A 13,439-nucleotide genomic window follows, 5' to 3' on the forward strand; every position below is an offset into this window, starting at 1 on the left:
CTCATCCTTCGCTTGGACGTGTAACGAGCCCCACTTAAGTTGAGCAAACACTTCCCTCAGGCAGTGCACAGGAGGGCTTATCCAAAGACATTTCAAATGAACTGGTAAGCCTGCAGTATATCCTTATGCCACTCACTGCATTACCGATAGACTTTTCTAACTCACTCTCTTGAGACAATGACAAATGTCTTTTGTTATTGAAATGAGGGGTGCTTAGTTCAGCGTTGTTCAAACTGAGCTCTGCTTGAGTCGTATCAGTAGTGGGGTTGATTATTTTCTTGGGCAGCACTTGGTGAAAACAGAGATCCTTAAATATGCTTCAGTTTTATATGCTCATTCTAGTTCCATTATTATGCTTAAAAGAAATAGTTTTTTTCAAAAAATTAAAAATGCTCTCTTGTTGTTTTAAACTTTCCCTCTGTCATAGCTTTGGATCTCATTTGCAATGTTGAGCATTTAAACTCTTCTTGTTTGAATTGCAATAAGTTTAAATGTTCTAAATATATATATACAGTATGTATGTACAGTCAAACCAGAATTTATTCAAAACCTTGAACATTTCATTCATTAATATAGCTTATTCACTATAGTTTAAAAAAAATGCTAATAAAATATGACAAGATTTCAGAGTTAAACTGTGTCAGAAAAAAATGTATCTTAATTATGTCAGATAACACTTAAGCAAAACATGGTCAGGTCAAAGTGTCTGAATAATCTTTGGTTCCAAATTTTTTACTGGTAGTCCACTGTATGAAGACATTTTGGGTATAATATGTCACAGTTTACTTTATTTTGCTATCCTCACTTACATAAATGAACTATAGTGTCCTGCACCCACTAGTAAAAATATATAAAAAATGTCTGAATAATTTTTGGTTTGAATGTATATTGGCCATACTACACAATAAAAGTCAATGGTGTCAAATGTTGTTTTGGTCTTTCAAGGTATGGACTAAAACGGTTCAGATTTGTGGTTCACAGGTTTGGCATTTGTTTATTTGACCAGTGAATCATTTACATGAACAAACTGATTTACTAAAGAGAGACAGGGAGAAGACTTATAAGTGTGTATTTGACTACCATCACGGTTCATTTGGCAGTAAAGCTGCAAGCACGATACAGTTTATTCTTTTATGCTTTATGGAAGAAAATAAATCACACAGGTTTGAAATGACATTGTGTAGGCTTTAATGATGAAAGGATATTCATTTTAGGGGGAAATAACTTCTTAATTGACACTCAAAATTATTTTTAATCATCTTTGATCATTAGCAGTGGGGTCTCTGTCTCTTTCTCTTTTCCTCTTTCTCACGCTCCCTGCAGAAGTCTCAGGAGACTCTGGGCATCGTGACTGCCGCTGCCAGTGTGCGTGTGAGCAGGGAAATGTGGGTTTCGTCTGAAGTGTAAATAGGTGCCCAAAGGCTCACATTCTTAAAGACGACTTCGCAAACCACTAATGCAAACAAAGAAAGATCAGAGAGAATGTACACATAGTAAAATAGACAAAAAAGCACAGTATTACTCTTTGAAGTATCTTTTTGGGAACAAAGACTGTTTATTTAATCTACTTTTTGTCTGCGCTATATAGACGTGACTACAGTCCCAGTGCTTCATGCAAAAGAGAATGGATTTTCATTTTTAACATTTTTGCCTTTTTATTTTCTCTCTGTTCCTCAGGACAAAGATTTGGACTGTAAGTTGGAAGAGCTAAAACAGACAGGCAGGACGTTATCAGAGCCTCAGGTCTGTGAATGGCTCTGTCAGCTTCTGTTGGGAGTACATTACATACATCAGAGGTGAACACTCTCCTCTTTTTCCCCTTGAATAATTCATAACTGACCTATTTTCTATTTTTACATTAAAAATTATTTGTTTTATGTCTTTTATAGCTCACCCTTACACAAAAATTTGCACTTTGCAATACAAATATGCCCACAACTGAGCAGCACATCTCTAAATCCTTGATTCTTGCCACTTTTGTGTCTATTGATTCTTGTTTATCTTGCTTAAACAGGAGAATACTTCACCGAGATCTAAAGGCCAAAAATATATTTCTAAGGAAGAACATTGTTAAGATAGGTAAGCTCTGCTTCACAGTCCAAAGGATGCTTGATGTGTTTTTGATGTTCTTGCAACGACTTTTAATGACACCAGAAGCCCAAACACCTCCCATTTGGTATAACAGGCCCTTCTTTTATGACAGTTAAGACACTCATCTACAAAGAAACAGGATCATTACCTAGTATAAAAAGTATGCCGGTCAGCCACGGCAGACAGAATGAAGCTGTTCTTTTCTGAGGCAGATCAGATAAGCGTCACTTTTATTTTTTCTAACATAAATAGGTGCACCGATAGACATCAAAATTTCCTTTCATACATTTTTTTTTTTTTTTGTCATCACAGCATAAAGTTGTCACTTTTAGCTAATTTCAGTGCAAAATAATAGATTTGTGTGTTCTTGAAGTCCTTTCATACAGCAGACTCACTTGAACACTAATCTGTGCATTTGTGTTGCTTTACGTCAATTTGCGCCTTCGCCTGCCAAAATAACAGGATTTACTTCAAACTAATTCTCAGGTCACTGTAAAAAATGAAATATTGAGAAAACTCATAATATCATGTCAGAATTATACAATATATTTTCAAGTTGTGGCACAGCTAAAATGTTTATTTTTGCACTATGAAAAACCTTTCACGACGCATTCACGATGCAGCCAACTTGTATTTGTACGTTCACTAAATGTTAAATGTCTCATTTACAGTATCCAATTCATTCATGTCAAAGGAACCACAGATCTCTTTTTCAGCAGATGTTCAGTAAACAAACCAAGGAAGCTTTCATTTGTCTATTACATTTTAAATGACTGCTTGGCTCTGAAGGAGCCCCCCCCCCCAAAAAAAAGAGCACATCTTGTAACCTAATGATGTTTCATTACATTTTAACACAGGAAGACACACATACTGTAGACTCTCAACACTTACAGTAACACATAAACCTCAATAGCTTTATAATCAACAAGCACATCATTAAAAATTTGAGTGCTGAACATCCACACAACAAACTATGATGACAAAACAGCTACAGAATAAAAAAAAGCAAAACAATAATAATATATAACAGTACATGTGTCATTTATGCTGTAAACTAAAGCATGCTGGTACCTCCTAATTCACATTTCTCCAGCATTGCTCAATATTATAATGTTTGTCCAGCTGAATCTCTTTTAAGCGCTTTTTGGGGACAGTTTTTGGATGAATATTTTTGGCCTAATATTTATTTGTATGTACTTTAGATTGAATCATTCATATGTGATAATAATCTCAACATATAAAAGCTTGTTTTGTGGCCTTTATAGTGTTTGTTAGTTTAAACTGAAAATTTCAGTAAATATTCCTAATTTTGTTACACAGTAAAAAAAAAAAAAAAAAAAAAAAAACTTAAAGGGATAGTTCACCCAAAAATGAAAATTTGATTTTTATCTGCTTACCCCCAGGGCATCCAAGATGTAGGTGACTTTGTTTCTTCAGTAGAACACAAATGATGATATTTTAACTCCAAACGTTGCAGTCTGTCAGTCTTATAATGCATGTCAATGGGAATTCCATCTATAAGAGTAAAAAAAACATGCACAGACAAAGCCAAATTAAACCCTGCGGCTCGTGATGACACATTGATGTCCTAAGACACGAAACGATTGGTTTGTGCGAGAAACCGAAGAGTATTTATATCATTTTTTACCTCTGATACACCACTATGTTTAACTGCCTTGAGCATCCAGTGTGTGAGTCACCTACATCTTGGATGCCCTGGGGGTAAGCAGATGAACATCAAATTTTCATTTTTGGGTGAACTATCCCTTTAAGTTCAGTTGCTGCCTTAAATCTTTAAGTATTAAGTCATTCATTTTTTTATTATTATTATTATTTGCTTAGTTGAATCTTGTATAACTTAAAAATGAAGCTAAAATTGGTTACATTTTTTGATGAGTTAAAGGTGCCCTAGAATTGAAAATTGAATTTACCTCGGCATAGTTGAATAACAAGAGTTCTGTACATGGAAATGACATACAGTGAGTCTCAAACACCATTGTTTCCTCCTTCTTATGTAAATTTGATTTGTGCAAAAGACCTCCGAAGAACAGGCGAATCTCAACATAACGCCGACTGTTACGCAGCAGTCAGGATCATTAATATGTATGACCCCAATATTTGCAAATGCCAGCCCATGTTCAAGGCATTACACAAGCCAGTATTAACGTCTGGAGCTGAGCACAGCCGAATAAACAGACTTTATGCAGATAAGCAAGCAAGGACAAGAGCGAAAAATGGCAGATGGAGCGATAATAACTGAAATGATCCATGATATCATGATATTTTTAGTGATATTTGTAAATTGTCTTTTTAAATGTTTCGTTAGCATGTTGCTAATGTACTGTTAAATGTGGTTAAAGTTATTATTGTTTCTAACTTTATTCATGGAGACAAGAGCCGTCGTTATTTTCATTATTAAACACTTGCAGTCTGTATAATTCATAAACACAACTTCATTCTTTATAAATCTCTCCAACAGTGTGTAATGTTAGCTTTAGCCACGGAGCATACTATCAAACTCATTCAGAATCAAATGTAAACATCCAAATAAATAACATACTTAAACGATCTGATAGGCTGCATGACGAACACTTTGTAAAGATCCATTTTGAGGGTTATATTAACTGTGTGAACTTTGTTTATGCAATGTATTATAGAGTTGCGAGCTTGGGGGCAGGGAGCGCGAGCATTTAAAGGGGATATAATTATTTTAAATATTAAAGGGCATATTTAATTATTCCCCAAAATAGGCAGTTAAAAAACTGAAAAAAAAAAGAATAAATCTCTGGGGTATTTTAAGCTGAAACTTCACAGACACATTCAGGGGACACCTTAGGCTTATATTACATCTTGTGAAAAAGCATTCTATGGCACCTTTAAAGTAATGGAAAAACATTATGTTGCCATGACTTTTTGCTGATGGAACTTTTTCAAATCCTCTTTAAAGGTGACTTTGGTGTATCTTGTCTGCTGATGGGGTCATGTGATCTGGCAACTACCTTCACAGGTACCCCGTACTATATGAGCCCTGAAGCCCTCAGCCACAGAGGATATGACTCTAAATCAGACATCTGGTATGAATAACTAAACAATTGAGTCATTTATTCTTAATTTCTTTTTTTGGACTTTTGGGTTTTACATTTGTAAATACAGTACACTTACAGCCAAAAGTTTCATTTTAATTTTAGGTTACAGAAATTGAGTGAAGTAATTAAATGTAACATAACACTGCATAGTCTTAACTGTATAAATTAAATATAGATATCGTTATCAAAGTTACACAAGTTATTCAGTCAAAAGCGGTGGGTGATTTTCTTTTTGTCATTTGTTGTTAGATGGACATTTATTTATGTTGTTTATTAGGCTGCTGTCACTTTTAAAGGGGATTTATTTTGCAAAATTCACTTTTAAACTGTGTTTTATTTGCATACATTCACAAAATATAATGTGCACTACTTGCATGTTGGACAAACAGTTGGTATTGATCCATCTTTGAGAATTCGACTTGCTGTGTTTCAGTTTGAGGTTCTCCACACTCCAGTTGTTGCTGCCATAGTATCCAAACTAGCACAAGCTTTAAAGGCTCCACCCTCTTCTGGAAAATGGGGTGGGAAGAAGCAGCTCATTTGCATTTTAAAGATAATAATCTGTGGGGTATTTTGAGCTGAAAATTCACAGACACATTCTGGGGACACCTGAGACTTACACTATATTGCCAAATATTTTGGGACGCCTGCCTTTTTGTGCACATGAACTTTAATGACATCCCATTCTTAATTCATAGGTTTTAATATGGAGTTGGCCCATCCTTTGCAGCCATAACAGCTTCAGCTCTTCTGTGAAGGCTTTCCACAAGGTTTAGGAGTGTGTTTATGAGAATTTTTAACCATTCTTTTAGAAGTGCATTTGGGAGGTCAGGCACTGATGTTGGATGAGAAGGCCTGGCTCGCAGTCTCTGCTCTAATTCATCCCAAAGGTGTTCTATCGGGTTGAGGCCAGTCAAGTTCCTCCACACCAAACTCGCTCATCCATGTCTTTATGAACCTTGCTTTTTGCACTGGTGCTCAGTCATGTTGGAACAGGAAGGGGCCATCCCCAAACTGTTCCCACAAAGTTGGGAGCATGAAATTGTCCAAAATGTCTTGGTATGCTGAAGCATTAAGAGTTCCTTTCACTGGAACTAAGGGGCAAACAACCCCACACCATAATCCCCCCTCCACCAAACTTTACACTTGGCACAATGCAGTCAGGCAAGTACTGTTCTCCTGGCAACCGCCAAACCCAGACTCGTCCATCGGATTGCCAGACAGAGAAGCGTGATTCGTCACTCCAGAGAACACGTCTCCACTGCTCTAGAGTCCAGTGCCAGTGCTTTACACCACTGCATCCGATGCTTTGCATTGCACTTGGTAAGGCTTGGATGCAGCTGCTCGGCCATGGAAACCCATTCCATGAAGCTCTCTACGCACGGTTCTTGAGCTAATCTGAAGGCCACACAAAGTTTGGAGGTCTGTGGCTATTGACTCTGCAGAAAATTTGCGACTTCTGCGCACTGTAGCACTGACCCCGCTCTGTGATTTTACGTGGAGTACCACTTCGTGGCTGAGCTTCTGTTGTTCCCAATTGCTTCCACTTTCTTATGATACCACTAACAGTTGACCATGGAATATTTAGTAGTGAGGATATTTCACAAATGGATTTATTGCACAGGTGGCAACCTATCACAGTACAACACTTGAATTCACTGAGCTCCTGAGAGCAACCCATTCTTTCACAAATGTTTGTAGTCTGCATGCTTAGGTGCTTGATTTTATACATCTGTGGCCATGGAAGTGATTGAAACACCTGAATTCAATGATTTGGAGGGGTGTCCCAATATGCACGTGACATCACCGTCGTCCGTTATGACTGTGTTCAAGCCCACTGAATGGCACAAAGACCGAGCGGAACGTCAGTGGCGCAAAGACTGAGTGAAAAACACACAAAACACTTCCAAAATGGGAAAGAGCTTTGTGATTGACTGTACAAATAGCTTTGACACAAAATCTGAGGTATATATTTAAAGAGTGCCAAAAGCTACAGAAAAAAGAAGCAAATGGATCACTGCAATTCACAGAAACAACTGGCAGAGAAACATGGATTAGCAGTTATCATTTTATGTCAAATTGTTGGATTTTGAGGTAAAATCATACCGTATATATTGTATTGTTATATATTGTGTTGACAACTCATCAATTAAATATTTAACATCTTATATTTTACATAATTGGGTGTAACACTGTCAAATATAAACACTGTCAAAAACTTTACAAGTTTTAGGGCTCGACAATTTGACGATATATGTAACATTCATATAAGTGATTACTCGGATTTAAACCTACCATAGACATAATATTGTAGTTATATAAAATATTCACAGGCAGATTTGCTTTATGTATTTCCCCGGCATCAAAATCAGGCACATATAAATGTCAGGAAACACGATTCCTGGCTGCATGTCAGTATCCATGAATTAGGTTTCTTTGACATGTTATAAGGAACACTTTCGACCCCAACCTTTAGTGAAATCGTTTGTTTTACTCGAGTTTTCGCAGTTTCCCCTATTAAATCCAGTCATGCAGCAGGTTCTTTTACCAATCAGTCTAGCTGATGGAGCACGTTCTGGCAGGAAAGTGATGTCGATGCATACCCTCTATACTTTTGGCAATATAGTGTATATTATATCTTGTAAAAAAGGGGCATAATAGGTCCCCTTTAAGAACTGCACATATCCAACATACTGTTACACACGCGTTTTCTTTCTCAACTGTTCACATTTACTTAATACATAACTGACTATGTTTCACAAGGATCCTCATAATCCCTTGTTATTTATTTATGACTTTTATTTTAAAATGTTACAATAGTGATTAGTAAAGATGAGTGGGTGCATCCAAACATTTGACTTTTGATATCAAGCAGTTTTAGTTCTCACCAAGTAACTTGCAAAGTTGTTCCCTCACAGAATCAAACTCATAAACTTTAAAAACAATTCATCATTATGCATTATGCAAAAGTGCAAGTAATGAGGTATTATGTCTGATTGCTGTCAAATTGCGAGTTCTGGCAGTCCATGAAATCTCGTAAGTTCTTTTTTTTTTGTAATTTTAACTTTAAAAATTTACCGAAAATTGCAATCAGGCATAGTTAAGGATGCGGGCGAAAAATGGCAAGCATAATTAACATGAATTGTGATATCTCCGGTTGCTTATTGAGCTGTAACAATCTGCATCTGAGCTGTGTATGTGTGGTAGGGGTGGAATATCAATTCATGGCATAAGATGTTTTCAAAGGCAGCAGGGCGGGGATCCGCCTTCAAGATCCTCGCTAGACAGCCCCTTAACATCATCAGATCTCTGTCCTCTCCCCTCCACTCACACTTTGTGCTGAAATATATATAAAGATATATGAAGGAAGGGAACCTATAGAGAGATGAGATCCACTGGGAAATAATGAGATAACAGCATATAGTAGTAAAGTAGAAAAAACTGAGGGGGGAAAATGTTTAGAAAACAATAAGATAGAATGAAGGAGAGAGAAGGCAATCTCATTTGCCAAATGGCTACAGGCACTAGCTGCTAATTTAAGGGCCTTGCGTTTCCTCACACACTCACTTCGATGTGTATGTGCCACCGAGAGCAGAGGGTCTCTGTTCAGACTCATAAAGCAGCCTATTGGGAATTGGACTCTTCACTCTGTACTCTCGAGCCTGCAAGAACACAAGTACGAGACACTGAAGGAAGAGGGTCACTGTGCTGCTTAATAGAGATAGAGAGCAAGAGAATGAGCTAAAATAGAGACATTCTTATACAAATTATTCTTCTCTTTTTTTTCTCTCTACTTGTTTGACCATTCAACTAGGGCAAGTGCAACCATTTTACTATAATGATAACTGCAAATTATACCAGAATTAATGTGTAATGTGCGGTTTTATTTTAATTTATTTCATTTTATTTTATTTACGCACACACATTTTATTTTATTTATTCTATTTTTATCCTTAATTTATTACACACTAACCCAGGTGTTCCTAACCTTTCTATTGAGATCTTTAAGATCAAATAGTTTCACTAATTGTGTTCCATATGCTAAAATGTTCATGGCTGCTAATATGCATTTCTTCTGCAGAACATAAAATATATTTTGAAGAATGTTTGTAACCAAACAGTTTTGGTTCCCATTGACTTCCAAAAAAAAAAAATGAAAAAGAATCTGAAATCTGGTTACCAACATTCTTCTAAATATCGTCTTTTGCGTTCCACAGAAGAATGAAAGTTATTCAGGTTTGAAATGTCTTTTTATTTTTTGGGTTGGACTGTCACGATTTTTTTCATTATTCTCTGGGTTCAGGTCTTTAGGCTGTATCCTCTATGAGATGTGCTGTTTGGTGCATGCTTTTGAGGGGCAGAACTTCTTGGCTGTGGTGCTGAAGATTGTGGAGGGACCTACTCCATCCCTGCCAGAAACATACTCTCAGCAGCTCAACTCCCTAATGCAAAGGTACCAGAAACAGATGCTGCCCTGCTCCAGGCACGAATCGGGCCCATGTCATCCCACACCGCCAAGCTATATCTGTCTGTCTGCCCACTGTGGATGAGTAGATAGACACAGATCAGTGGCTTGTTTGATTCAGCCATTTTTCAAAGCAGATTATGCAAATTCTGAGCAGGTTTAGAAGCATTCAGCTAAAACTATCAGCATTTCATGAGGTCTTAAACATAATTCTTTCTCTCTCTCTGTTCCTGTGTTTCCAGTATGTTAGAAAAGGATTCTTCACGCAGGATCTCAGCAGCAGATGCTTTAAGGAGCAGGTTCATTGAGGAAAGCTTGCAGGTGAGGAGAAGCCGTTGATCAGATCAGCCAGACAGGAAGACATCCGACCAGCTGTTCAGAGTATCTGTTTCAAAGGTTAATGGGAAGGGCTAGAATGCACCAGGAAGACTTTGATTGCAGGCCAAGCTCACTAGGTTTCTAAAAGTCTGTTATGCATACTCATCACATCATCGATTCGCCATCACATTTGACTCACCCTGTGCGTAACCTTTTCAGATTGTACTGTTGAAATGTCAGTGATTGGCATGGTTGCCGCTAGGTGATTGTATCGATTGTGGCTTGTCATAGTCCGCCTTGTTCCCTGGCATATATGAATTTTTATGCATCTTTCAGGCAAATGATCAGTCTGAAAATGTATAAAAACTCAGAATATTTCCACAAAAGTTTGGTTAACCCTATTTGGACAGGACTACCTTTCTTAGATAAAGCTTAGATACATTTTTCACAGATTTCAATCAAGCCCAATTTTGGTAAAAATTTCAAAACAAAGCTCAAAAATAAGGATGGTTGGTTTACTCTGAACAGCTCTAGGGCTCTATCATACACCCAGCGCAATAAGGCGTCAGGCATGAAGCGAGTGTTCTTTGCTAGTTTCAGCCCGACGCAGTTATCATTTTCAGGTCCTGCGCCACGTTGTTTAAAGGTGCCCTAGAATTAAAAATATAATTTACCTTGGCAAAGTGAAATAACAAGTTCAGTACATGGAAATGACATACAGTGAGTCTCAAACACCATTGTTTCCTACTTATATAAATTTCATTTGTTTAAATGAGATATTATGATATTTTTAGTGATATTTGTAAATTGTCTTTTTAAATGTTTCGTTAGCATGTTGCTAATGTATTGTTAAATGTGGTTAAAGTTACCATCGTTTATTACTGTATTCACGGAGACAAGACCCGTCGTTATTTTCATTTTTTTAAACACTTGCAGTCTGTATAATCCATAAACACAACTTCATTCTTCATAAATCTCTCCAACAGTGTGTAATGTTAGCTTTAGCCATAGAGCATACTATCAAACTCATTCAGAATCAAATGTAAACATCCAAATAAACACTGTACTTAAGTGATTAGACATGCTGCATGACGAACACTTTGTAAAGATCCATTTTGAGGGTTATATTAGCTGTGTGAACTTTATGTTGTTTAAGGCAAGCGCCAGCTCCGGGGGCGGAGAGCACGAGAATTTAAAGGGGCCGCACACGCTGAATCGGCGCATAGTTAATGATGCCCCAAAATAGGCAGATAAAAAAATTAATAAAAACAATCTATGGGGTATTTTGAGCTGAAACTTCACAGACACATTGAGGGGACACCTTAAACTTATATTACATCTTTTAAAAAGACGTTCTATGGCACCTTTAAATGGTAAATGCATTTGCACCCATTTGTGCGCCCATTGGTCTGAAAACAAGGTGTGTTCAGGCACATTGTTGGCGTGTTACTATTTTAGGCAACTGAAATAGACTGTGCCATTTACCAACTGAATCCTGGTCTAAAGTCAATGGCGCAATATTTGTTTTGTTACTTAAAGAGTGCATTAGTAATATGCGCCTGTGCGGTTGCACAATGCGCATACACTCTGCCTATTACATACTCAGGGATGCGCAGCAGCACACAAACATGCCAAATATATATATATTTATATAAAAAAATAAATAAATAAATAAATAAATAAATAAATATATATATATATATATATATATATATATATATATATATATATATATATATATATATATATATATATATATATATATATATATATATATATATATGTATATATATATATATATATATATAATATATATAAACTGATCATTTGCCTGATTACAATGTAAAAGATTATTATTGTGTGCATACAGATAAAAAATGGAGTCCTGTAGATGGTCTATCACTCGCAGATACATTTCCTCGCTCGAGAAGCATTCAGTTTTTCCACTTGCAAATTCCATCATGTAAATAGCGAATCCGCCATGGCATGAGCGCAACTGGTTTATATATATATATATATATATATATATATATATATATATGTATATATATAATATATATATATATATTTTTTTTTATCAAAATATTTCTAGCAGTCATTAAAAATTATTTTACGATAGTGCCAGTGTAAATGTTGGCCTGACCATGCAAAGTGCAAACTTTTCTAAATACAGTAGGAATGTGATTATATTATTTTTTTCACACTGCTTCTCCTCTTGTATTTTTGCATTTGTCAATTATCATAACAAAAGCTAAACTTCTTGTTGCGCTGCCTGGTGTGACTTCATTATGGATCTGGGCCATTTTCCAACTTTCTTTGTAAAATAACAGTTGGTGGTTAAAGTGCTGCTGGCATCCCATCCAATGTAAAAAATAAAATGAAATGAGGCGAGTCCGATCACAGACCGCTCAGAACATCTGCAGGTATCATCCTTAAGTAATTCTTCCCCTAATTATATACACAATACATAATTATATCACACAGAGCATGTACATTTTGTTGGATGTAAGCATCCAGATCAAATGACCTTCCCTAATGCCCACATCCAGACAAGATCTTCCGTTAATACCTGCAACCCAAACATCATGTAGAAATCTAGTCTAATGGCTGCTTAACTTCCAAGAGCTACTGTGCGTCATTAGTATTTTTCATCACATAAATCATCACACTGTGAAAATATAATTGCACCCTATCTAATCCCATTGATTTTTTTATAGCCCTTGTTTAATGCATAACGGTTACAGTATTTGCAGTTATAGCAGCCTTTCATCACACACTTTCATACTACATTGACATGTTTACATCAGGGAGCTCAGTAATACGTTTTTGCCTTTGGAAGCTAGTGATCCCCTAACCCCCATCTGAAAGCTCCTGGTGGGATGTGTCTTCCACCAGCTATTACACCATCACCATCTCAGAAACATGTAATCAGAGAAGGAGAGGGCATCTAAACGACGACTCTGAACACAGCACTCTTTGATGGCTTTTCTCTCCTCTGTTGTTGTGTACAGTTTCCTTTCTTCTGCCTGTGTAATTTGTGCCTTACAAATGTATCGTATTGTTCTTTAAATTGTGCTCGTGGCGGATTCCTCCCTGGGGATGATTATATCAGTCTTTCTCTCCCCTTCCCATTTGCTCTGATTCAAGAGTTCTGAGAAACACAGGAGTGAAACACAGGCCTGTCTGTATGATGGTTTATACTGATTGAACACTAGCTTTGCTGCTGCTGTTTTGCTTTTTGCTTTCATAGCTCCTCAGGAAACAGTAACTTTTACAAGCCTCAGAGAACAGCATTAACATATATTTCTTATCTTTTGTTATTTTTCTCACTGCAGAGCATGAAACACAAGTTCTTTAGCCTGACACTGCGAGACAAGTCGATGGGGGGAGAGAGAGATGCATCGCAGATCCTGAGAGCACTGTAAGTGAATCCACAGTCACAAGTCCCAGAGAGAAAGAGACATTTACAAGCAGTCTCA

General features: G+C 36.8%; 1 protein-coding gene across 1 annotated transcript in view; it reads left to right on the forward strand.

Moving 5' to 3' along the window:
• Positions 1-13,439, forward strand: part of nek11 (NIMA-related kinase 11) — a 74,236-nt gene that overhangs the window by 20,331 nt on the left and 40,466 nt on the right. The window contains exons 3-8 of the mRNA XM_067396159.1: positions 1,678-1,796; positions 2,015-2,079; positions 5,039-5,165; positions 9,481-9,630; positions 9,885-9,963; positions 13,296-13,381. Of these exons, the coding sequence (XP_067252260.1) occupies positions 1,678-1,796; positions 2,015-2,079; positions 5,039-5,165; positions 9,481-9,630; positions 9,885-9,963; positions 13,296-13,381 (626 nt within the window). The remainder of the gene's footprint in view (positions 1-1,677; positions 1,797-2,014; positions 2,080-5,038; positions 5,166-9,480; positions 9,631-9,884; positions 9,964-13,295; positions 13,382-13,439) is intronic.

This window comes from Chanodichthys erythropterus, chromosome 2 (genome assembly GCF_024489055.1).
Source record: "Chanodichthys erythropterus isolate Z2021 chromosome 2, ASM2448905v1, whole genome shotgun sequence".
Classification (NCBI taxonomy): Eukaryota; Metazoa; Chordata; class Actinopteri; order Cypriniformes; family Xenocyprididae; genus Chanodichthys; species Chanodichthys erythropterus.